The following is a 25,477-nucleotide window of genomic DNA, read 5'->3' on the forward strand; positions in this document are numbered from 1 at the left end:
GAAAAGGAATGACGGCGTTGCATGATGGGAGGAGGAGTTATTTTTTGGGGTTTGTTGGGAACGGAAGGAGCAAGTCAATTTATTGGATGAGTGGAGAATCTTGGGGAAAATTGCGGGCAAATTCCGCTTTTGAAGAAATCTCCGGAGTGGTAAACTCGAAACAAAATGTACTGAACGAATCATGACATGATCTTATTTCCAACTATTCTTGTAATAAGCTTGTCCATACTCAATTGTTTTTTCAAGGTTGAATTCTCTCGAAGGGAATTGCTCAGGTAGTAGTGTATTTGAAGCTGGCCAGTTCAGCTTTGTGCAAACAATTTTTGAATTTCGAAAAAATGCCTAGAGGAAGAAAACCCTCATCCAACAACAAGAGAAAGAAAGTAGAGGAAGAGGACATCAAGAAGACTGATGGCCAACAAAACGATCATGATGATAACACCTCCTCTGTACCAATCTACAAAAAGAAAGCAAGTGGTGGATCAGTCCGAGGAGTTCGTAAAACCATTGCTCCTCTCACCAAGGAAGAGAAGAAGGAACAAGACTATAAGAGATATCAAGAAACAAAACAAGCCATTGCTGAAGCAAGAAGAAAAAAGAGAAAAACTGGCTCAGATGAAGGAACTGTGGTTCCAAAACCTCGAGTTGAAGAGGTAGAGAATTTATGGCAAGGATGGAAGGAAGTTTTCTTGGTCGGAACGGAATGGAGTGGCTATGATATGGCTTACAAGTTTGAATGGGATTTTGAACATCTCCATGATTTTCTCTTCTATGATGAGGACGTTGCCAAGCAAGCATCAAAGGAAAATGAATCGACGAGTACTGATGATGATGAAGAATTAAAACCACCTGCTCATGTCCTCGAGAAGGGAAAGAATTGTTTCGTATTCGGAAGTACTGAACCACAACTTGTGAATGGAGAAATGGTTTACATTCCAGTCATGATTGCTGTGGTGAGTGATCTCGCTCCACCAACCAAGCTTGGTATCAAATCCGTTCAAATGGTCAATGAAGAAATTATTGACATGAAAAAATTGAAAATGTCTTGGACTCCTTTCATTCCTAAAGCAAATCAAAGCAAGAGAATTAATTATGCAAATCTACCGCATGTGTTTGCTTTGCATTGTAATTTGAGAAGAAATCAGTTGTCAAGAATGAAGGAAGAAGACGTCAAAGTCTATGAATACTGTCTGCCGTATTGCTTCAGACCAAGTCGAGTCATTGATGAAATTAAGAAGGACAATAGTGGATCCATTGAAATGTTGTACGTGTTGGACAAGTCAGGAAGCGTCCAATTCAGTTTTGATCCTGAAGAGGATGACATTAATACCATTGTTGAGGAAGTTTGTGAAGATAACGATCTCGACCCTGAACAATATACTTCCAAATTGAAAGAATTTATCAAGGCAGAAATGAAAAAGTTTAAAGAGTCCGTGCAGAAAAAGGTCGAAGAAAAGCAAGCTGAAATTGATAAATTGAGTGAGCAAGAAAGAAAATCACTCAATGAAATGAAGGTTTACAAATTCTATCCTCAGAACAAATCACCAGATCTCTCACCATTCAAAGTTGCCTACGTGAATAGATATTATGGAAAAGCAGATGTTTTATTGTAGATTTTGATTTGACAGGAAACTTTGTTCAATCCACATGTGAAGGAACTACAAAACAACACATGAAATGAAACAATACCTTTCAATGATGACATTATTACATGAGAGTTGTTCACAAAAGACAAAATTGATCATTGCTTTGAGTTCTTGATTTCAGGTCGAGGTATGCTTTTTTCCAAGTGTCACACCACTGACAACACCTTGTTCGGTTTTTCTTTCATGCTGTTCCCTATCTCTTGCTTTTCTCGATTCTGTAGGTACTACCTGTGAGGTTCTTGTGGCTGCTTCCTGGGCATGACGAAAATCGATCCTCTTGTTCTTTGATCAATAATTATTTGTCAACCCTCCAAGAACGTTGTTTTTTGTCGCGTCTTTTCGTTGTCTCTGAGGTTGACCTTAAAACTCAACAGAAATATTAAATCGTTTCACGCATTCCTCTCAATCATTTCCATCCAAATTTTTCTTATTCCAATTACAGGACCAAGGTGTTTCTCTCTTGTTGTTCAGCATTTAGCTCGCCTCTCGAAGGCATCGTTTCCTTCATTCATTCATTCTTTCTTCCATCACTCAAAGGAGAGTTAACCGTTTGTTTCTTTTCTTGTTCCTTCATATTCTTTTTCTCAAATAATTTTTGCATCTCCCTCACTCGTTTCTCAATCCTTAAAAACATTATCACCAAGCCAACTATAGAGAGATTGAACGGAACATAAAAGCCAAAGGCCAAGAAGACGTTCAGAAAATAGAGGGGAATGAAACAAACACCAATGAATTGAAGACCCATGCATGCTGTAACGCCCAAAATGATTTGAATGACTCTTTTGAGAGCTTGTTGTTTCATTTGGACGATTTTCAATTGTTCTCCACTGTAGTGTTGTTGAAGTTCAGCCGAATGATCTCTTTGAGAAGTAGGAAGGGAGGAAGTATCAGAACGATCGTGAATGGAAAGATCCATATGCTGGCTGTTTTCTAAATCATCCTTATCATGAAGATCATCATGATGGAAAGTATAGAGATGGGTGGTTATCATGTTACGAGCTCTCAATTCGCCAGCTTTTAATACTTTCATCATCATCCATCCATTGACCTAAATGAATATTCCAGATTTGTCATTCATTGAGCAAAGATTATTTATGAATTGAAGTAAAGGGAACTATCCACATCCAAATCCCTGTACTTACATACAAAATTCCAAACACAAAGTGAATAAGGAAGGCAAATACGATGGCAGAAACTACAAACACAGCCACCTCCAAATTATGAATGACAGGAGTGTTTTCTCCGAGAGCAGCAATTAAAGCTCCTGAACCATTGGTAAGAACTGTAACTCCTAATGTGAGGATTCCCAACAGGATTTGAAACACCACAATGATTCCCCTAGAGAGTTTATAACGAAAGTCAGATAAAGCTCCAACTCCTCGAGAGGAACGAACACTTTTTGTTATACAATCACAAATTTGTATATATATTGATCAACAATGTTGTTCATAATAATCTTCAACAATGGAATCCCAAATCGAGTCAAAACACTAAAAGAAGCCAACCCGCACAACAAACAAAGCAGAGAGAAGAGCGTCTTTTGGTTTCGAGGGAGTGAGTGTCGTTCCAATAGGAGAAGAATGAGACATTTCAATAAAAGAATTGGAAAGATTAGAAGGAAGGGAATGTTCCAAGAGAAGGAAATAATTTGAAAAGTTGAGGGAAAGGTCGTTACGGAGTTGTTTGTTGTTGAATTAATAATGACATTATTCATTTGATGAGAGGGAAGAGGTGGTAGTGCAGCAGAAAGAACCTGCCAACTGTCATTCTTGGTGACAAGTAAAGGATTCATGATATTATTTGTTGTGGGTGGAACATCTCTTTCAGAATGTAAATATGATTCAAATCGAGTTCTTATGCTCTGACATTTACGCCATGTCTTTCTCTATCAGATCCAAGAGATACATCTTCCTCGATTGAGGAGATACATCGATCTCATCAAATCATCGTAAGGAAAATGTATCAAAGATTAAAACCATAATCTCAAGGAGGTCTAATCAGCGAATAAACAACATGTGATTTATTTCACTCGTTGAAACACACAGAATAAAAAGTTTTGTTGGGTATTGAAAGGAGTCACATGAATTTGCTCAAAACTCTTCGCCAACTCGAATTGCAACACATCCTTCACTTGTTCCAACAATTTTCCAAGTTTTTCCACGTCATATTGAACAATGGGCAATCCACTGCATTGTTTAGGTCCATTATTGGAGGAAAAAGTGGCCAACACGAAATATCCACCAACTTTCAAGAGGTCTGACACAATCTTGAGATATGAGAGTTGATCCTTCTCATCAGTAAGAAAATGAAACGTTGCTCGATCATGCCAAATGTCAATACTGGGGCGAGAATTTGAATGAAATGCTGAATGTTGTTCCAACAACAAGACATTACTCTCCACAAATTCCACTCTCAAATTTTCTTTTTGAATTTGTTCATTCGATACTTGTTTGAAGAGCTTTTGGCGAGTCCTCTCCAACGCTGCTCCAGAAATATCCACCAAATAAAAGGATTGAATGTATTTGTTGTTGACGTTGCCTTGTTCCTTCTTTGCAATCGTTTGCTTCAATAATTCAATCACAAGATTTGAATTTCCGCTACCAATATCCATCAGAGTGATGATGGGTGTCGATGATTCATTTTGATGATCGTTCGTCAAACGAGTCAAACATTCATCGATGAGAGTGAGAGAAGTTTCAGGACTTTCTTGAAACCAACTCACTTGATGATCGTTTGGTTTTTCAGTGTAGACTTTTTCCCAATGCAATTTAGAAGAGTTTGGTGCGAGAGAATCTTGAGGTGACATTTTGTTTGATGACGGGGTGAAGAGAGACAAGAGATTTTTTTTAAATATCTCAATAACTTTGATTTCGGCGAAAAGTAAAAACAAAAAGGTCGGAGAAAGAGAGAGTGGAGATAATGACGATTAAGAAAACACATGCATTATACCTGTGTTGAGAAAGTAATCTTTGATTTTTTTTGTCAACAAATTGACATTTTCAAGGTTCCCCTTCCGGATTTCAAAGTGGAAAGATTTCTGCTCTTAGATTCTCCATTTCTTCTCATCTTTACCAAAGTATGAGGATCTTGCTCCTTAATATTCCAAGTTTAGACCATCCAATTTTTTAAGGTTGAGCATTTTCCCAATTGTAATGTTCTCCTTCAGCATGTAAATCTCTTAGTTGTTCCTCTGAAGTAGAAACACTTGGAATGGACTCAATAACGTAGTTGGTCATTATATTTTCAACCTTAATATTATTAGTTAAACGATGATTCATGGCGGAGTGTAATGGGACATCCTGAAAACTCTTGGACATCACTCTCCTCTCAATACGAAAAAGAAGATTAAATTGTAGATGTTGTTATATATTTGGGGTAATTATAATCAATGGAGAATCGTCTGAGATATACTATAAATTTATAATTTATTCGCTCCTTGTTGGTTCTCCATGATCAAGTTAAAGAATTCAATCATTTGATCATCCGTTAGATTCTCCATTTGGAGTGGGTTGAGCTCATGAATACACTCTGAAAATAATGAAACATCCTGTTGTTGTTGTTGAGACAAGTTTTCAGTGCTTGGCGTGATGTAGTGTTGTTCACTCAACGAGTTATCCCTCGTCATTTGTGATGGTTGGTACATTGTCGTTTCTGCTGCCTGTTGAGCAATTAATTTCTGTTGCTGTTGCTTGATGGCTACTTCAAACAATTGAGTCATCACACTTGATATTGCTGAGTTTTCTGTGTTTTTTTCTAATGCAGTTTCTTGCACATTGGGTGTTAAAGGATGTGCCATTATTGAGGATGAAGCGTTTGGAAAGTTGTTTACATTGATGGTAATTTGAGTATTGGTAGATGAAGGATTAGTATTTTGTTGAAGATGAGTAGATGTTGGAAACGAAGGACTCATGAAAATATTGTTATTCACTGGTGATTGGAATGAGTTCATCATAACGAAAGGTTGAGACGTCGTTGTGGTAGAATTGAGAATCAAAGATGGTTGACAATGTGGCTCCGAGGCAGTTGTTGATGAAGTGTTGGATGATGATGATGGATACAAAACACTGTGTGGACTTGGTTGCTGCTGTCCTTGCAAGTTAGAAAGTGCTTCTTGATCGATATGAAAGGAATTCTGTGCTAATTGCAGTCTACAATTTGGATCTAACTGTGCAATTAAATTCTCCATGGAATTCATTGCAGTGTTTGAGATGGATGGATTGTACTGCATCATGACTGAATTTTGTAAGAGTGAGCTTTGTAAATTTGAAGTCTGTACCGAAGGATTTAAACATGCTGAAGTTGTTGAAGGAGTTAATGTTGGAGTGAAAAAGTTAGACGCTACTGTAGTAGTATTCAAAGGTTGGAAATTCAAAACAGTTCCGCCAAAACCATTGTGGTAAATATTGGAAAATGTTTGTTGAGAATTTGGTGTTGCCTGAATGGAAAGTGAATTTACAAATTGAGGTGTCACTAAAGGGTGAGATTGGTTGGATGAGATTACAGCCGGAGAAATTGATTCGTGTGAATGAGAAGAGGATGAAGACGATGAATGCTGGGAAGAAAATGTTCTTCTGGTTGCCTTCGAGGAGGAAGATGCAGTTGGAGAGCTCAACACGAATACATGTTGCTGATCGGTTTGCTTCAACTTGCTTTTCAATGACTTGTTCTTTTGTGCATTCATAGATGGCAAAGTACCGCTGCTTCCAATGGATTTCACATCACCACTCAAAATGTCGTTTACAGAAATGTTATAAAAAGCCAGTGGTGTTTTCTCCTTCTTCTTTTCAAAGACAAAATAATTTTCTTTGAAATTTGGGTTCTTTTCACAGAGAATTGTTTCATTCTTCAAAAGTGGTCTGCTGAATTTGTCAACAGTTGCACCAGGTGTGTTTTGTGAAGTTGTCAAATCACAAGACGCATGTGAAGACATGCTTTTAGTAAGTGGTTGTGATGATGCTGACAAAACGTTTGACATTTTGTAACTCTTTCGAATACCCGAAGAGGCTGTTGACGGAGGTGAAGTGTTTGAAGATCTTAAAGTTCTTTTCTGTGGTTGTTTCTGCTGTTGTGATTTTGGTGGAGAATCACCATTTCTCATAGACACATGCAAGTCATTGCACGATGATAATGCTTGACTTGAGTCGTCCGTACTGGCAGAAGAGGATGAACAGTCGTGCAGATGAAATGATGTCGTGTGAGTGGATTCTTGAGGGTTACGATGATTCATGGCTACGAAAAGCATTTGTGTTGCAAACTTGATGAAGAGGTGTGAGTTTCTTATGTGATATGAAATGCAATTATTAACACTATGGAGGTTCAATAAGTGTCGTGGAGGTGTTTTTTTCTATGAAGAAATCTTATGGAAAGTATGGCAATTCTTTTAAGTGTCCAAGCAAGGGTAATGGTGCGAAATGACCTCGCTCTTGAGTTATCCAACGTGTTATTTTGCCGCACTCTCACGACGTTTGACATGCCCTTTTTGGTAATGGCATGTGTTGGATGATTTTTTGACAGTCGGCATTTATCACAGGTCATTACATGTGACGAATGTGGCAGGATGGATGCAAAGGACACACGACATGAGGTGGAGCGAAGTGGTTTCGATTCATCATCTCATGGATTCCTTTAAATAACAAACTCCATGAAAAGTTGGTATCTTTCAATCTGTCATCATTTCAGACTCAGATATTAAGAGCAGGAGCCGTTCGTGTACGAAGCAAAGCATCTGACGAGGGGCATGCAACTTGTCATGCATTACTCAAAATTGAAAGACGAGAAAATTTCATCACCTCACATGGATTGGCATTTGCTTTCCGAGTTTGCAAAAACAGAATTCATTGTATCATCATGAAGATTTAGGAATAAGAAATTTTGATCCAAATTTGTACGGGAGGCTTTCCCTAATTCTTATCGTTCATTGATGCCAGAAAGAGAAAAAATCATTCATTGCTATTCTTATTCAAGAAAGGATGAGCCATGTCATCCTATAATCCTCCTCTCATGAGCTTTCTTATGAGAGAGAGTGTGGGTGCAAATAATTTGTTCAAGTGATTATGAGTGTTGTGCCAATAAATATTACAATTCAATCCAGAGGTGGTGTTTATATCTCATGATGATGATTCCTATGGACGATGTGTTGTTCCAGTGTGAAGCCTACCACCATGATCGGAAGAGACATTTGAAGAATTTTTTAATTCCCAAAGTTTTTTATTCGCATAAAATGAGAAATGGTTTGAAAATAAACGTTCATCATCACCCTCATCTCTTCTCATGTTCCCTTTGTTCATCATCCCCAACTGAACCCTTTCCCAGGCACCTGAAAAAATGACATCATCCACTAACAACAACATCGTTCGTGATGTGCTGATGATGGCCGTAGTATTCCTTGTGATGATGAGCCTCATTGGATCTTCTAATGCGACCATCATTCATTTACCGAGAGATACTCGTTTTTGTTTACATGAACACTTGAGGTTTGTTTCATCCCGAACACAGCAATATTCTCAAATCATTGCACCTTTTAATGATATTGTTGGTGATGACGACTATGATAATTTTTGTAAATATATTCTAAAACAATATATACTTCAAATAGTGAGAATACTCCTTTCAAAGTTTCAGTAACTCCTGGTTTTACCATTACTGATTCTATTCATTTCACGGTTACGGATCCATTCGGCCAGACTCTGAAGGATGAACGTTTGGACTCGTTGCGACAAAACACGTATCACTTGAAGGCTAGATCCGATGTTACTGGAGATTACGGTAGGTGATGTTTGTTAATTTTATGAACAATGAATTCTTAAAATCGTGATGATCAATGTTATCACAATGCATGGTTCAAAATATTTTGCTCAAAAACAAACCTGTATGAAAACACATGAAAATCACACAACATAATGTGCCAATAATGATAATACTAACCCATTGAATGATTGTAAAAATTCCACTCTTTACGAACACAATTCGCTTTAGAATTATGTTTCACTTATAACTCACGATTTGTTGAGTTTACTTTCGCTGATGTGAAAGTTGAAGTTGACGTTCACCATCATACTTTGGGAGAACATGAAAGTGTGGAGAAAATTGAAAGACTCAGCAACTTGTTGCAAGATATCAAGCAACAAATTCAACTTGTGTCTGATGAGCAGACTTATTTCCGTGTGAGGGAAACTCGTTTCCGTGACACCACTGACAGCACGTATGAAAGGACCTTTTGGCTCGGATTTTTGAAGTTTATTCTTTTAGTTACCGTGAGTACGTGTTTAATTTCAAAAATTTTGCATGAATAACTTTGATATCACCATTATAATGGTGAATGATAATTTCATTTGGATGTAAAAATGTCATCATCTCTACGACTCATGACATTTCTAATTTATTGACATGTCAATTTCACTGCAGCTGTTTGGCAGTTATATAATCTGCGAGGCTTCTTCAAAACAAAGAAACTCATTTAAATTATTATTTAATTTATTACACTATTAAAATTCATCTTTGTAAATGTATAAATTTTAAAATGATATTTCTAACAGTTCGTTGTTTAATTGTTACAATGTGACATTCAACTTGGAGCACACTACATGAAGCAACATTTGGGCTGTCTCTCGTTAGTGTCACGCACTGCTTTCCCTCTTTCGATTTGGTGATGTGGCTGGACTGGTGACGTTGGCACAAAAACCGGCGAGAGTTGAATATCCTCACTATGAAGGGTTGTATTGTATAAGGATTTGTTTACGGGAAGTGGAGACTCTATCATCATGGATTCAGAAGTGTTCAAGTTGACAGCAAAAATGTTGCTTTCTCCTGGTCGGCCCTTTGGTTGGCCCTTATTATTTGTCGAGTCTTTGTTCGTTTTAGAGTTCAAAAAATGAGGTATTTCTGAATCGATCCTTGTGTCACCCGCACGTTTAAGCTTGAAGAAGGTTGTTAATGATGAATTCAACGAGGAAGAGTCTCCCTCGATTTTTTCACTCTTCTCGAATGGAAAATAGATGGTACTGACTCCCTTCCATTGATAGCATGCCTTATTGGTTAAATTAATTTTCACCTCTTGGGCCAATACATCAATGTCATAGTAAAATGTGCCAACGAGTTGATTTGTTTTGTTATTCACCAAGCTTGGAATATTGTTAGGAATGTTGACAAAAGTACTATAGTAGGCTTTGATACTATTCGGTGACGAATTACTGTTATTCTTTGCAACCTTGAATAGCTCAATAAAACAGGGAATATTGTTCTCGACATAGTCTGGAATTTTTCCTGAAGAGCTTGAAAAAAACGATATGGAAACTTTGGCTAAGTGCTGGTGTGAGTTTGTTGAAGAAAGTAATGCATGCGAAAGCATGTCCTCAACAGTTTTTGAAAGCACAATGCTTCCAAAGAGAGACACTGTAACTTCCTGGAACTCCATTATTTGAGGTTTCTGCTCCATTGCCTGTATTGAACGGTCGACAAGTTCATTGGCGATATCTCTGGCAATGATGCACGATTCATAACTTTGATCTTTTTGAAGTTCATCTTGTCCACCAGGAATTTTAGGAAGTTCCACTTGTGACTTACTGTTTCTGTTTGCTGTCAATTTTTTCAATGAAGAAGAGAAATTCTTTTCTCTCAAGTTATCTCTTCGCCATCTCATAAGTTTCCAGCTTTTAGATGTCACAAAATCTGCAGCACTGTTCACCGTTAATTCATCGAACTCAAATTCGTCAAGTTCGGGAGTTTCTTCGTTTGAAACTTCACTAAAAGTGTCACCTCCACAAAGAGACGACTCTAAAGCATCAAAATGATCGTCATACAAGTTATTATTCAATTCTAAGGAATGCGATACGTGAGAAAAAGTAGGTGTAGTTGCTCTTGAAGGTGGTTTTTGGGTGTTTGCTTCTTTCTTTTTTGAGAGGGTTGATGTTGTTGAGTTCATTGTATCATGTGAATTACCGATATGGCTGTTATTAAGAAAAAGGTTGGGCACGGGCTTTTTCACTTGCAATCCGTTTGATGAAGTTGGATGAGAAGTTGCAGCCTTCTCAGACGTGGCAGTCTTTGCAGGTAGTTCAATGAGTGAATGATTCATGATTGGCCTTTTTGGGGAAACGTGAGGCTGAGGTGGTGGATAGATTGTTGAGTTTGGAATATCTCTCGCAGTGGACTTTTTTGAAGATTTCTGATTATTGGAATTGTTAGATGAATGCCCTGGCTTCTTCTTATTTTCCCATTGCTGTTTCTTTTGCTCAGAAGGCTCCTTGCACTTCACATCTTCAGGAGGATTAAAAAATTGTGGTTTATATCCAGTGGCGTCTCGAAAACTTTTCGACGATGATGCCGAATCACTGGCCTTTTGTTGTGTCTTTCGAATTGTTGAGAAAGTATTTTTTGGCGTTGTTGTGCTGGAGTTTTGAATTTTAGAAGCCAAACTTCCTGAGCTAGTTGAAGGAAGTGATGAGATGGTTTTGTACTTGGCTTTGGCGTCGTTGGATTTCCGTGTGGAAACTCCCTTATCAGACAGAGTATCATCTACGTGAAATTCTTCATCGTTTTCGTCTTCGCTAATAGATGAAGAAGCTTCTGAAGATGACGAGAAACTCGTGGAGACATTTTCATGGTGTTCTTGATGTAAATGATGAGATTTGTGGTTGCTGTTGATCGTAACCTCCTTACTCGAGATTTGACCATTCATCAATGAAGTCTTGTTGTTTTGGTGAGATGGATGTTGCGTGGTAGTGTTGGATGATGAGATAATTGATGAGGTTACAATTGACGAGGTTAAGGGTTGAGATGCACTTCTTGTTGGCTTGATTGTTGTGACTGATTGTTGCTGCTGTTGTTGTTGCTGTAATGTAACACTTTCAACTAAAGAATTACCGATTGGTTTTGATCGCGGAGATACAAGCCATTCGTCACTGCATTCTTCATCTTCATCGGGAAGTTCATTCAACAATTTCGAAGCAGCAAGCAGCCGAATATTATGAGCAACAGATTTTCTCTCTGTAAATGATGGAATTAAACTTGCTTCATCAACAATCATTGAGCTATTGTCTCGAGAATTTTTCGTCATTTCCTGAGAAGTATTCCTTGTTTCATAATTATTGTTGCTAGGGTTATTATTATTGAGCTCATCATGACGATTACTTCCGTTATTGTGGTGTGAGGTTGGAGCTACTGGCAGATGAATAACCTTATTATTATTGATCTGTACAGATTCTGATCCGACTCTTTCAATAATGTTTCCGCTCTGAGTCACGTATCTCCTAAACAATTGAATATCTTGTAATTGTAATGGCTGAAAATTCGTTTCATTCTCTGCTTTCATTAGAATGGCCTTATCAAATAATTGACCACTCTCCATCTTGATGACCTCCTCTTCCGATTCGGAAGAAGGTGATTTTTCTCGTGGTGTCTGAACGAATGATGAAAACCCAGAATTGAGACCATCCATCATCATGAAGACAGAATGATCGGTTTTTGCTAATTGTTCCAACGATAACTTTCCGAACGGTCCGTCCCCTAATTCCTCCAACTCTTCATCTAAAATACTTGATGCTTGCTGAAGAACATTGAGGTTGGTATCCATGTCTTCGTCATTGTTGGTATCGTCATTGTTGTTGTTATTGCTGGTAGTGGTGGTTGTTGTTGCAATCATTTCGAGAGGCCAATTTTTAAAGTGTTTTGGCGCCAACACTGTACGGAACAAGGAACTCCTTTTGTTTTCTCCAAAAATCACTACGCTCGAAATGCTCTCGTCTCATTTGTCGAGAGAAATTTACATTTATTTAATGGGCTCTTGACTGAGTGGCTGATCAGCCGATATCTGATGTTCGATTGGAAAATTGGCATGTTGTCGTTCCTCAATCACTCGACACGTCTCATTCAAATCATATTCAAAGAGTTTCATCAATGACAAGGTGTGGAAAATATTCTTCACTTTGCTCTTCATTTCATCCTTCTTGGGTAAGGCATCATTTCTGAAGAGAGTGTGTAAGAGAGTATTGTCTTTCTTGGTGTTGGGCGAATGATGTTCTTGATCTTGACTGTTGTTGATGAAATCGCTGTAACTGGTGGCATGTAAAACGGTTGCACTCGAGAGCTTATCAATCAGGGCATGATGGAAATCATTGGTGAAGAGTTTGAGTGATTTTTTGAAGAGTTTCGATGGGAATGTCCACTTGTTGACATTCGTGAAACGCCACTCATTGAACATGGTTAATGTGCATTCATTGGCAATGGAGGACTCGACAAAATAGGCCTCAAGTTTCACACCAATGACTCGATTGGGATTTTCCTTCTTGTTGAGTGTAATTTCAACTTTTGCATTATTAATGACACTTCTTTTCAAAATAATATATCGCTTGCGATTCGGATTTTCCTTTTCATCATTCAAAATGTCGGAAATGACTGTGCCCGTTGTGACATAGTGTCGTTGCTTGAGTGGCCAAGGCCATTTGGCACCTTCTAAAGAAATTAGAGAGGCATACGAATGTTCGGTATCCTTCACAACAAATTCAATATATTCTGCAGGTGCCAACAAGAGAGGATTCACCATGGTTTCATAACTGCTCTCATCACACAACAATTGCAATACTGAGAATGCATTGTAGGGCAATTTGCATGATCGTCGAAGCATGTAAGTCACATCGTCTGACACAGGTGAATCAAATCTCGCAAAGTGAGCTTTCAAATTGTATTGACTCACAAAGTCCATTGACTTGTTTGGTTGATTTCGATTCAGGATGGATCTTCTTCGAGTTTTGGGCTCTAATTTAATCATGGTCCAGTCATTGTCTTTCTTTGAGTCTGGTGTTGAATCCACTTGCTTTAAAATCGTGTTCAATTCCAAGCACGAGTAATTATTCATATAATTTTGATATTCTGTTTTGACAATGTCGATTTCATTCACTGTTAATTGAAGTTTATCCATATAGGCATTCAAGGTTTCAAGTAAAGGAATGACAGTATTATTAGCAACTGCAGCTGTGGAGACTGTAATTTGTTTGGCCGCAGCTGCCAAATTGCCACCAATAATTTCATCCTCTAATTCGTCGTCTTTCTCGTTGTCATCTTCATCTTCTTCTTCTGAGGATTCATCCGAAAGACACGTGTCAACCTCATCCCACAAGTGTTGATCGTTTTGTTCTAAAGAGGACTCGCAAAATGGTCTTTCTGACGATAGAGACTTTTCAAAGAGTGAGCTCTTGTGTATGATTATGTCAAAGTTCTTGACACGCTCATGTTCGGTTGGCGTTAATTCGTTCTCATCATCTTCACTTACTTCATTTTCATCGTCTTCATCGTCATCCTTCTCATCGTCACTACAAGGTGTGACGATAAAATTGTTAATTGGGGCAATTGCTCTTGGAAGACTGTCATGCAGTCGGATGGCAATGGCGCTCTTATTATTCGATGAGCCAGCTGGGGAATCATGAAAATTCAAATCACACGCTGATCCACTGGTATTTCTCGTTCTCGTTGTGTGAATGTAGGGTTGTATGGTTGAGGTCGTGGAATTGCTATTAGTGTTGGGTGATTGTTTGTTGAACAAGTGACCAATAATGCTCGACATGGAACGTTTAATGGAGGATGGTTCACTAATTTCGTTCGAGCTCGTTGTGTTGGTTGCCACTGTTGATACTGGTGGTGATGTTGTAAGATTAGAACTTTGACAACAAGTCGTCGTCGAGGTTGGAGTTGGAGACATGAAATGCAGGGCCTCAAATCCTCCTAAAATTTCTTCAACTGGTAAAATTAAATTTTCAGGAGAATTGTCCTCCATGTCGATTTGATCCATCATGAGTGACTCTTTGACTGATTCATCTTCGCTTTTCTTTTTAGCATTAATGCTTTCCCTTAAATCTCCTTTTGAGGATGATTTTTCGAGAGGTGTCACCTTTTTGATAGCACCAATCGATTTAATAAATCTCAATTTTTGTTGTACGTTCTTAAATGATGAAATTTTCCCTCCAATAAAGCTCAAAAACTCGTCACTTTGAATGAATCTTGGATAAGCATCCTATTATTGATTCAATGTGTGGACAAATTTGTTGTCATTTGAACAATTTTCATAACGAGTTCAAGTTATGAAACATGATGTTGGAAATGTTTTAAACCGCGTGTGAATCATTAATGTCACATATTTCACACATATGTGTAATGTCAGTGCGAAAACATTAAGATTGCACAATAATGCAACGAGTTACTGAACCAACAGTCGCTACACTTTAACACCTACCAATCTCATTGATGTCAACACTTGATACTGTATACTGTCAAACATATCGAGTGGACAATTTTCAGGAGTGGCTTTTTGAAATTCTCTCAACACGGATTGTTTAATCTTTTCCGATAAATTCAATTCATAAGGAGCTCCTGCTTTCACAAATGTTTCAATCATTCTCTTTGCCATTTGATATCGATTTCTATTCGACTTTAACTTTTTATATTCCGTATCCAAAATCTGGTCAAAATAATAATTCTCTTCATTTTGATTCTTGATGAGAAATTGTTTGAACAAGACTCTCACTTCCAAACAATCGTACAAATCCTCAAAATTATACTTGTACAGTTTCGCCACTTGGATATGTTTCAAATGCAAGGCTTCATTCTTTTGTTGTTGTTGCAGCGAATAGAGTTGAGCATGGAGAGTGTTGTGGTTGTTGTTGTGGTTGTTGTGGGGAGAACCTGCACCACTACCACTACTGCTGCCTGAACTTGTTGGTGGTGAATGACATCGATGGCCATGACTCGATGATGGTGTCATGTGTTGCAATGGAGCAGTGCTACTACTATTGGAAAGGCTTCTATTTCTTCCCGAAGAGGCAACAGACAAGGTGTTGTTGGAATGAAAGGTATGAGAGGCTCTATGCGTTGCTGTTGTGAGTGATGTTGTTCCAAGTAATTGTTCTGAACAACGAGGAATGGTTGTTGTTGGACTTGTGCCATGATAGAGAGAGGAGTCAGTATGTACCATCATGAATTGGCCATTGGAACCATTCGACGTCGCGAGAACCATTTCATGTTGTTGAGAGAGAGAGGAGAGAAGTCTTTTCATCATTGAATGATCAAAGTATACTATAGTTACAATGATGATGGTGGTGGTAATGGTGGTGGAGGCGAGGAAGAGGATCGTGTCAGCGAGAGAAGGGTGTCTGATGATGATGCGTTTATTAGTAGCGCTCGCTGATAATAATTGGTTATTGGTCTCTGAGTGTGTTGTTGTTGTTGTTCTGTTTTGTTTGGAGATCTATTGTCAATTTTAAAGAAGAGAGCCTTTTATGAATGTGTTTTTTGCGACTATGAAAAGGGATTTGAAATTACTGAAATAGAGTCAAGAGTTGGGGTTCGTCAAAAGTCTTTCGGGACTACTACAAATGTCACGACTTTAGAGGAGACGATGATGAATTTGCGAGCAAAAAGAAGGCCAGAATGATGATTTATCTACTCCACTGTGTTGTTGATGGATGCAGCTATTTGTTTGTGAAGATGATTCGAGTGTTCTCACACAAAATATGACTCAGTGATTCTTTTATGAGAAAATGCTGTGACCATGGACAGTCACTGAAGCACGTTGATGATGACCACTCCACTCCAGGTTGAGCGATGAGGATTGTGTGGAAAAAGTGGTGAAGATTTTTCGTGATGAACAAATCGAGAGAAGAAGGAAAATGCAAGAAGGTTGCAAGCAATTGGGTTTTGTTCCTGCTGATAGAAATCGTTCAAACTTGATGAGCCAAAGATGTTTGTTAATGAAGGGCTCTATCACAGCCTTTGCTCACAAGGAAGAGAACAATGATGATCCTTGGCGAAGAAGAAGGTTTTTTGGTGGTCGCTCACCATGACAATGCAGGTTACAAACAGAACTGCAACGCCAAGAACGGAATTAATTATTCTTTTAAAGTTTGGTTTGTGATGTTGCGGAAGAATTTAATGGACGACTTGATTGACGTTTGTTGTAAGATGGCTTTAAATGTGACAGGTCAGGAAACTCTATGCCGGGCAATGTTTTAGACAAGATCAATACAACACGCTTGTTGAAACCATAGTTTATGTCCTGTGAGGAAGAAGGTAAACCCAATCCCTTTTACAATTTAAAACATATGATAATCAAGCCAGTCTCAACTCTCTCATTACTTCTTCAAATGCATCTCTGCAAGCATAAGAGAAGCAACAAAACTCAAAATCATCTTCTTGTTGACCTCAACAATATCTTCCCACAACAAGAACACGACTGCTCCGATCTTTCTTGCGACACTGATGGCGTATTTGGCGTTCTGTTCACTCTCTTCGGAAAGCATTTCAAGGTTACATGATTGTGGAGAGACAGCATGGCACAAATGAACCAAAAATTTGCCATCGCTCAGAGAAGGATCCTCGAAGGACGTAATCTTTTGAGCTGCGACCTTCTTGTTGGCCCAATTCAACACATCCTCTTCGCTGACTTGTTTACCACCACCAACATTCTTCAAAGTGTTTAAAAGTGAAACTTTCATCAATTGCCAAACTACAGCCAAAACGAATTTCTTGTTCTTATCGAAAAAGTCTTTTCCACTAATTCCGACGGCATGAACACCCAATGATTTTGAAACATCAAGAGCATAATTACAATTTGCGATGGATTGGAATGGATTCTTTGGGTTCGCAGTGTATCTCTTTGGATCGGTAGCACCTGGTTTAATCTTTTCACACAACTCTGCAAAAACAACACCATCACGCATGTCATCAAACAAATGATTCACATTCAAGCCCAAACTTTGCATCCAGAATTCGAATGATCTCTCTTCTCTAGTGCCCTCCGAACTGAAGTCTAACAAGGATGCATAATCCACATTCATATCTTGTGGAACCTCGAGGGCTGGTCTTGTATTAAACAAGTTGGCAATGAAGGCCAAATTCAATTTTGTGTTACCCTTCACGACATCACCTGCCTTGATGAATTGACGACCGTCAATCTTTTCAGCCTGATCAAGCATGAAATTGGCCCTCTTGAGCAAGTCATCTTCCTGGAGTGGGCTCAAATCACAAACATCTGGTGCTATTTGGTTGAGGAGATGTGTATAAATTTCAGAGTCAGCAATGTCAGTCGAAAAGTTGGTGATCTTTCTAGTGCCACTCAAGGGAGACTTTGCAAGGTGATAATTGACCCATCTCATGAGAATTTCCTCAATGGGCAAGTTAACAAAGCTTTCCATATCTTCACCCTCTTTCAAGAGGAGAACCAATTCAGGATGATGCTTGATGGTAATGTCTTTGGTGACACTCTTCTTAATGACTTGCCACAACAGTCCCAGAACAATATGAGGCTTTCCTTCTTGAATACTCGATCGAGTAATGTTTACAGTTTTACAACCAATACCTGCAGCAGAGTTGATAGCGAGCTCGCAATTTTCATTGATCTGCCATGGATTCAATTGTCCCTTCACATTGATTACACGTTCATCGATGGTATGGGGAGCTGCAATATTGATCAATTTACTATATTGATAGCATCAGGATATATAGATGGATGAGGATTGGTTATTGTGGATTGGACGAGGCGAGGGGCCAACACATGTGAGCCCAAGGAGTAATGAATGATTTTCAAATATTTGTTTTGCACCGTGCACGGCAATTTATACAGGGACGACAATTAAGGGTAAGAAGGAACAACAAGTAACACAATTATTACCGACATTCAATGATGATCATGAAACCATTACAATCAGATCCATGTTGTTATGATGATTATTACTGCCTAATACCGCACACTTTGACCACTTACCACAAGATAATACCATCCTTAACAGCATTGAACAGCTCATCTCCAACTATTGGCATTTTGGACTGAACATCTGCATCATCCTTAAGCTGATTACTAATGTATTCTGCAAAGCTTTCGACTTCATCACGATCAAAGCTGTGTACTCCGGACACACCGCTCACAGAGGTTGTATTTTCACGAGTATGGAGTTTGGTGGACATTTAGTTTGGCAAGCTATTTTTTTTTGATAATTGTAACGGATTTTAAGGCAGCCACTTCATGATGAGTGAGTTGTTTTGTATGGCTTAGTGTGTAGTGTCCTCTTCGAAAGTAAGTTGTTCTTTTCATGTAATACAAGCCAGAATCAGACACCGATATATTCGCTTAACAGGATGACTCTGTAAATCGTCTTGTTTTATTCTCTCCAAATGGCCGTTACACAAACCTTAAAAAAATGAGTTCACCCCTAGATTCACTTCTCGGACGTGCAATGTAGGTTTATTAACCATTCACGATACATATTCATAATCGCCATCATTATCATCATGAAATAATTCTATGAACCTTATCATCTACAACCTTACCACTTTTTGTCCTTGCTCCGTATACATATGTACACTTGTAATTTTGGTTGTTTACACAACTACACGTTATTCTATCCTACCTTATTGATTTGTATGGATTATCATTGTTTCTTTCCTGATCATGTCTGTTCAAAATGCTCACATTCACTTTAAAAAAGTGATGCCAAACTTGAAGCTCACAGAAAACGGTTGGCCAAGAGCAGAGAATGGCTCAAATCACAGACTCAACAACTCTCACCAAAGAGCTCTCCACCCAAGGACGGAGGAGCTGGTACAGCCTCTGATTCTTCCTCATCGGCAGCTTCATGGGAAAAGGTGGATTTAAATTCCCAGAGGAGAGTTAAGAATATTGATGGTAAGTATAATCATAATAATGAATTACCGAGGAAGACGACCATGTGATTATTACGACCATGCCACTACGTTGTGGAATGATATCATCCACACCAAAATCCAACAACCTTATATACGATGATATCATCACCATCACGATAGATGGAGAAAGCGTTGAGGCCATCATCAACAAGCTCAAACTCAATGCGTCATCCATATATGATTCGTCCGATGAAGATGATGACTTCCACGATTTAAAAGGAAGCAATAATAGTAGTAGTAATAATAATGGCGTATCCAACACAAGTAGATCTAACAATTCTAATTTGTCATCAAGTACTCAAAGACAACCACCCATTGTGCAGAAATTGTTGGAGGAGGGTAAAATGATGGAGGAACGAAAAGAACAATTGAGGAATAAGCACTACAGTGAGGTGAGTGTTTTATTTTGGAACGCTCTCTTTACTAAACAGAGTTTAACTTTTTTCTTTCATGATGCACATGTGATTCCATCATCGTTGCTCTTTCGGCAATTTAGATTACATTCCGTCCTAATATTAGTGAAGAATCAAGAAGGCTTGCCAGCAAGGTAGACCAGTAAGTAGAGATTGAGAATTCTCAGAACAATTTTCATCCAATTTCAATTTCAAAAATCATTCTTGCATATGCCCAATATTCATGTATTACAATAATATCAATTGTTGTTTTTAATACATATAAATGTGGAATTTTGCCATTCCTTGGTATGGATCAATGGATCAACCACTAAAAAAGAAGCAACTCCAGCTTTGTCGAAAGATTTGAGGAGCAAGAACGACTCAGAAGAGACACATTGGATACCATTCGGACCGAACTCAATGAGGAACCTTCCTTCAGACCATCCATTTCAAAATTGGGGCAAGAAATGAAGGGTCGTGAAGACGTGAGCCAAGTAAATAGAACATGGCTCTCTGAGAGAGATGAAAAATTGAACAAGCTTAGAGAAATGAAGGAAGAGAGGGAAATGGAAGAAGAAATTTTCAAGCCAAAACTCAACCCAAGAACACTCAAAATCATTGAGAGAAAGAAAGCCAGCTTGAAAGAAAATTTATCCCTCGAAGAAGCCTTTGAAAGGAAAGAATTCCTTCGACAACAACGGGTTCAAGAGATGGCAGAAGAACAATTTGAGTCAATGGTACCAGGAACACCAAAAATTACAGCTCAAGCTGCCAAAATGATACGAGACGGAAGCGTGTCTGATAGACTTTATCAATTAAGCTTCAAGATGAGCGAAAAGAAACAAGAGATTTCACTTCAGCACCTCGAAGAAGAAAAGAAAATGTTCGACTTTAATCCAAAAATCAACTGGAGCGAATTTGAAAGAGATGAACCTGTATATGACGACTTGTATCACCAGGAGGAAAATTCTAGAATCAAGAGAGTGGAAAGAATGGAAAAGTTGTTGGAAAAGGAAAACCTCCTCCATCATCCAAGAATTAATCCCGTCTCAGAAGAGATTGCTTCTCGCCTTCCTCACTCATCCAAAGAGAGACTCCTCTCAAGTGGAAACAAAACTCCAAAAGGATCTCCAGTCAAACTGGAGCTAACTTTCAAACCTCGTATCAATGAAAAATCAAAATTAATTGAAGGAGACAAATCTCAATCAGTGGAGGAGCGAATTACACAATTACTGAACTATGACAAGAAGAAGAGACAAATACTCGAAGAGAAACGAAAAGAAAAGGATGAAAAGGAAATGGAGGAATGTACTTTTAAACCAAATGTATTGGCAAACCCCAAAACACAATCACTTCAAAAAACCTTTGCTGATCGGTTAATATTTTGGGATAAGAAAAGAAAGGCTAAGCTGGAGCAAGAGCGAAAGGAGAAGACGCTCCAAGAGTTAAAACAATGTACCTTTAAGCCTGCCATTGATAGAATTAAGCAGGAGGATCTCTCAAAATTAGAGAACGATTCTGAACCGCTAGGTTATGAAGAGTTTGTTCAGAGACAAATCGAAGCTAGGGAAAAGAAGAAGAATGCATCTAAGGTAATCAATTATGGAGAAAATTGGAAGAATGAGATAACCATTCCAAAAGAATTCACATTTGGCCAAAAGACAGCTGTGATTAAATCACTTCGCAAGCCATTAACTCCACAAACGTCAAGAATAATGGAGCCTGAGGACAAGGACAAGAGTTTTGAGGTTCAATACAGAGAGGTGTACCACATTGACGATGAGATGAATCGTGACTCTGATAATTTGGATGTCTTCCCACCTCAAGGTCTGTTTTCAACAAAGAACACGTTGAGTATTTTGGAAGGCACTGCTGGCTCAGCTTCATCGTCATCCTCGCTCAACTCTTCTGCTAATCCTCTCTTGTCACAACTCAATTACTTGGCTTCTCCTCACAGCACTGAAAAAGATCTATCCCTGTCTGATCTAAAGGATTATCCATCCCCAACCAACGAATGGGTGAAGAGAAGCAAGCAGAAAATTTAATATCAATGCATTAGGGCATTGTTTGAGGCTGTAAAATAAAAGAATCAAGCCAAAACTTTATCAAAGTTTAGAAGTTCTGAAATGTTTCATGTTGAAATTCTTACTTCTCTCTTCTTCCTTCTTGGCCAATCGCAGCTGTTGAGCCATGTGCTGTTGCTGCTGTGGAGGAATGTATGGAGGCTCCTCTTTCAAAAAGTATCGATGAATGCCGTAACATAACAATTCTAAATATTCATCCCAGTCAAAATCAAAATCCAACCCAAAAGCTCCACTCTCCCCAAATGAGTAGTCTCTTTCATTGGGAACGATCGAATTATTAGCTTCAAGAACGTGAGAGTTATCAAAAAAGTATTCGTTCAAAATGAAATGGCTGAAATGTGAACCTAACTGATGTGCTCGTTGTTCAATTTTTGCTAATTGTGAGGCCAGCTTGCCGAATTTTGTAGGTGGTGCCAAGCTGCTACCATTTATGTTACCATTTGTGTTACTTCCAACACCTTCCATACCATTACTACTTGAATTTACACCCTTTGAATTGCTCAAGAATGAAAGAGTATTCTGATAATAATTTGTCAAATGATCGAGAATCTTGAAAAATTGAGTCCACACAGTATATCTAAAAAAGAATTGAGTTTGATAATTGAGAGGATTCTCAAGTAAATGCACTAAGGGAGTCATATTTGGCAAAACTTGATGTTTGGATGGGCATTTTGTGAAATAAAGAGTGACTGCATTTGCACTTTTTCTCCAAGGTCCAGGATTTGCTGTTGACGTTCCTGCATGATAAATTCTTAAAAGTCCTGGTTTCTTGTTATTTTGAGTGCAATAATTTTGATTGAAATTGCTATCGCTATAGCTTCCATTATTCATATTAAGAAGCAGAGAGTTGTTGAAAGTGCCTGATTTCTTTTGTCTCGTTGCAATGTCAACTGCAGATGTTAAAATAGAATTCACAACATAGTCAACAGGTATTTGATCTGCAATTCCTTCGGCTCTTCCTGGTAAAATTCGAATCACACAAAGTCCAATAAATAGCATGACAGCAGCTCCGGCCGACACAGCATCTATCCAACCAGGTTGAGGTTCCTTCATAGCAGGACCCACAATGGAGGGACGAACGATTGCCACAGGAACATGGGCATGGTATTTGGCCACTAGTTTTTCAGCCAAATGTTTTGTGAGTGTATACGTGTTGGGAAATTTGGTATTTTTCAAAACTCTATCAGTGAACTGGGCCATCAAGTTAGAATCTTCCTTATTAGTAACGTCGGGTTTATAGGAACTTGGTGGCTGATTGAAGAATCGTTGGAAGGAAAAGTCTGCAAAAATTCCCTCACAAAATTGTTCCATTTCTTCTAATTCATCTTCTGCTCCTTGATTTTGTTCTAAAGTGTTGCTATAACCTCGGACTAAACGTCGTATTCTATGTTTCCTTTGTTTTTCTCCCACTGTTGCATTATTAAGGTTAAGTGGGTAAAATCTCTCAAAAATTTTAGAACCACTTGGTTGGTTTGAATTCACATAACATGTTGAAACGTGGATGAAGGATTGAATATTTGGGCAATAAATGGCAAATCGAAGCATATTGAGTGCTCCAAAAACATTTAAACGTAACGCATCTGGTAACGGTTCTGTAAAGCCAACAGTTGCTGCGATGTGAAGAATAACATTGACTTGATTTCTAATGTGGCCAAGTTTCACTGTTTTTGAAGAAGGACCACTGCTAAGACTTTCTTCGGTAGGTTCATCTTTTTCATTAAATAAATCCACATCGGAAACGTCCCCTTCTACACATGTCAATTTCTCGAGAGCATACTCTTCAAATTTGGAACGATCTCCTTGGAATTTTTCATCAATTAATCGATTCATAATTGGCGATTTTATAATGTCATTAACCATTCTTTCATGACCTGAAAATATTTTGGGAGGATTATTTGGATTTCTTTTGTCAATGACTTTCTTTGTTCTGATGAGAAGATAAACCTTTTTCACATGAGGTAAGCATCGTAATATCTTTTCAACGACAGTCTTTCCGATAAATCCAGTACATCCCGTGCAAAACAAAGTCTTTGCATGATAGAATTCTTTGACGCTAAAAAGATCATTTTGTGATATCAGTCCTTGCAAGGGAAGTTCGAATTGTTGTTGTGGCTGTGGTTGTTGTTCGGGTTGTGTGGTTGCTGTGTGAACAGAGAATAATTGAGCTTGCTCCATATTTTCACTACTTGTTGGGAGTGATGATGATGGAGATGATGAAGAGGAGAGCAAGGATGATGATGAGGGCAATATGTTTGTTCTAGAATCATTGGTTGATTCACTCGGAGAATATTCATTTCTGTGAATGTTCAATAATGGTCTTCCAGTTGAGGACGATGGTGTTAATTTCACCGAATCTTTGCTTTCGAAATGAATCAATGGAGCCTCTTCAGAATCATCATGATGATCCAATCTCTTACTGGCTGCAGAAAGGCTTACTTGGTGATTACTGTTGATATTGGAAATTTCATGAGAAACAGAAGATGGTGAGGCGAATGGGGTTCCTTCTATTGAAGCTGTTGTGGTTGTTGTGGTTGTTGTGGTATTCGGGTGAAGCAGGTGATGAATATTCCGATGTTGCGGTGGCTGTTGAAAATATTGATTTTCTTCTTGAAACAATATTCTTCTCTCAATGTCATGATCGGAATCTACATGAAAGAGTGGTATAGATTCATTGGTGGGGTGATAAAGCATCATTGAAGACTGTCGTGCTTCTTCCTCCATGGTACGTTCTTTCCGTATTAATAAATATTATTTTATCTAGAGATTACTACTCTCACAGTTATTGGTTTTAATTGGACAAAATGACAACAGCAGCACCTTCAAGATGGGTTGTGTTCCTTGTCGTAGTCGCAATTTAAAAGATTAAAAAGAAAATCAGAAAAACCCCTCGAATTTGCTGCGTCAATTTTCCGTGTATTTTTTAATTCAACAAATTCGCTTTTCTTTACTAATTTGGATGGCTGAATGGATGATCATGAGCAAACGAGTGTCGACAAAAGATCATGATTGTTGCCGATAATCGCTCTCGGAATGCATGAATGCTTGGGAGAGAAGCAGCAATGATGAGCCCATGTTGCTCGACAAACAGTCATCCGAAAGCCTTTCGTATGTTGCTCATCTTTCGTATTGAGGAAATTCATTAATTTTCACTTGAACACATTCCTCAACGTACATCTTGTTCGAGATCCCATTCGTAGTTCTCCTCCTTGAACTAATAAGGCCACAGTTCATGTTCAACATGTACACTGATACGGTATTTCAATTTCACAACAATGTGTGAATTTCTCAAATCAAGTAACACCAATCAAAACAAAGCACAGCAACCAAAGTTGAAGCACAAAAGCAAAACAAGCAAGGTGATAAGGAATCAAAGGGCATTGGATATTATTGGAGCCCTCTGTGTTTGGAGAGTGGATTCATTCGTAAAGAGTTGTAACGATCGTAATCATCCAAATTCATGAAACATTCCATGGTTGCAAGTCTTCCTTTTTTAGAAGTTTCTGCTAGCAACTCTTGAATTTATTAAGATAGCACACAGAGTGTCTGAAAAAAACAGCACACCTCTCTCTCTCAAGCTGCTACGCAGAACATTTTCGCACTGTTGTTGTTCCTTTTAAGAGAAACTCTCTCGATTGTTATCCATAACGCGATCACACCACGCACACGC

General features: G+C 38.4%; 10 protein-coding genes across 10 annotated transcripts; 3 read left to right on the forward strand and 7 right to left on the reverse strand.

The window, feature by feature from the left end:
- Window positions 1-338: 338 nt before the first annotated feature.
- Window positions 339-1,613, forward strand: FDP41_000007 (uncharacterized protein; the record flags this gene model as incomplete). Its single annotated transcript, XM_044710695.1, has 1 exon — window positions 339-1,613. One exon carries the CDS (start codon window positions 339-341, stop codon window positions 1,611-1,613), a length of 1,275 nt encoding a protein of 424 aa, XP_044569681.1.
- Window positions 1,614-2,154: 541 nt separating this feature from the next.
- On the reverse strand, window positions 2,155-3,235 carry FDP41_000008 (uncharacterized protein; the record flags this gene model as incomplete). Its single annotated transcript, XM_044711805.1, has 3 exons — window positions 2,155-2,694; window positions 2,789-3,041; window positions 3,165-3,235. The coding sequence occupies 3 exons, from the start codon at window positions 3,233-3,235 to the stop codon at window positions 2,155-2,157; spliced, it is 864 nt and encodes a 287-aa protein (XP_044569682.1).
- A 431-nt stretch (window positions 3,236-3,666) lies between these two features.
- On the reverse strand, window positions 3,667-4,452 carry FDP41_000009 (uncharacterized protein; the record flags this gene model as incomplete). The annotated part of the gene is made up of 1 exon (XM_044712911.1): window positions 3,667-4,452. The coding sequence occupies one exon, from the start codon at window positions 4,450-4,452 to the stop codon at window positions 3,667-3,669; it is 786 nt and encodes a 261-aa protein (XP_044569683.1).
- A 612-nt stretch (window positions 4,453-5,064) lies between these two features.
- FDP41_000010 (uncharacterized protein) lies at window positions 5,065-6,888 on the reverse strand (the record flags this gene model as incomplete). Its single annotated transcript, XM_044700249.1, has 1 exon — window positions 5,065-6,888. The coding sequence occupies one exon, from the start codon at window positions 6,886-6,888 to the stop codon at window positions 5,065-5,067; it is 1,824 nt and encodes a 607-aa protein (XP_044569684.1).
- A 1,082-nt stretch (window positions 6,889-7,970) lies between these two features.
- FDP41_000011 (uncharacterized protein) lies at window positions 7,971-9,106 on the forward strand (the record flags this gene model as incomplete). Its single annotated transcript, XM_044701359.1, has 4 exons — window positions 7,971-8,119; window positions 8,242-8,411; window positions 8,622-8,903; window positions 9,051-9,106. 4 exons carry the CDS (start codon window positions 7,971-7,973, stop codon window positions 9,104-9,106), a joined length of 657 nt encoding a protein of 218 aa, XP_044569685.1.
- A 119-nt stretch (window positions 9,107-9,225) lies between these two features.
- On the reverse strand, window positions 9,226-12,285 carry FDP41_000012 (uncharacterized protein; the record flags this gene model as incomplete). The annotated part of the gene is made up of 1 exon (XM_044702470.1): window positions 9,226-12,285. The coding sequence occupies one exon, from the start codon at window positions 12,283-12,285 to the stop codon at window positions 9,226-9,228; it is 3,060 nt and encodes a 1,019-aa protein (XP_044569686.1).
- Window positions 12,286-12,411: 126 nt separating this feature from the next.
- Window positions 12,412-15,690, reverse strand: FDP41_000013 (uncharacterized protein; the record flags this gene model as incomplete). Its single annotated transcript, XM_044703580.1, has 2 exons — window positions 12,412-14,649; window positions 14,869-15,690. The coding sequence occupies 2 exons, from the start codon at window positions 15,688-15,690 to the stop codon at window positions 12,412-12,414; spliced, it is 3,060 nt and encodes a 1,019-aa protein (XP_044569687.1).
- A 1,072-nt stretch (window positions 15,691-16,762) lies between these two features.
- On the reverse strand, window positions 16,763-18,593 carry FDP41_000014 (uncharacterized protein; the record flags this gene model as incomplete). Its single annotated transcript, XM_044704479.1, has 2 exons — window positions 16,763-18,107; window positions 18,394-18,593. The coding sequence occupies 2 exons, from the start codon at window positions 18,591-18,593 to the stop codon at window positions 16,763-16,765; spliced, it is 1,545 nt and encodes a 514-aa protein (XP_044569688.1).
- Window positions 18,594-18,826: 233 nt separating this feature from the next.
- Window positions 18,827-21,771, forward strand: FDP41_000015 (uncharacterized protein; the record flags this gene model as incomplete). Its single annotated transcript, XM_044704590.1, has 5 exons — window positions 18,827-18,864; window positions 19,115-19,311; window positions 19,452-19,723; window positions 19,828-19,886; window positions 20,064-21,771. 5 exons carry the CDS (start codon window positions 18,827-18,829, stop codon window positions 21,769-21,771), a joined length of 2,274 nt encoding a protein of 757 aa, XP_044569689.1.
- Window positions 21,772-21,831: 60 nt separating this feature from the next.
- Window positions 21,832-24,531, reverse strand: FDP41_000016 (uncharacterized protein; the record flags this gene model as incomplete). Its single annotated transcript, XM_044704701.1, has 1 exon — window positions 21,832-24,531. One exon carries the CDS (start codon window positions 24,529-24,531, stop codon window positions 21,832-21,834), a length of 2,700 nt encoding a protein of 899 aa, XP_044569690.1.
- Window positions 24,532-25,477: the final 946 nt, after the last annotated feature.

Source organism: Naegleria fowleri (genome assembly GCF_008403515.1).
Source record: "Naegleria fowleri strain ATCC 30894 chromosome Unknown tig1, whole genome shotgun sequence".
NCBI classification, from domain to species: Eukaryota; Heterolobosea; class Eutetramitea; order Acrasida; family Naegleriidae; genus Naegleria; species Naegleria fowleri.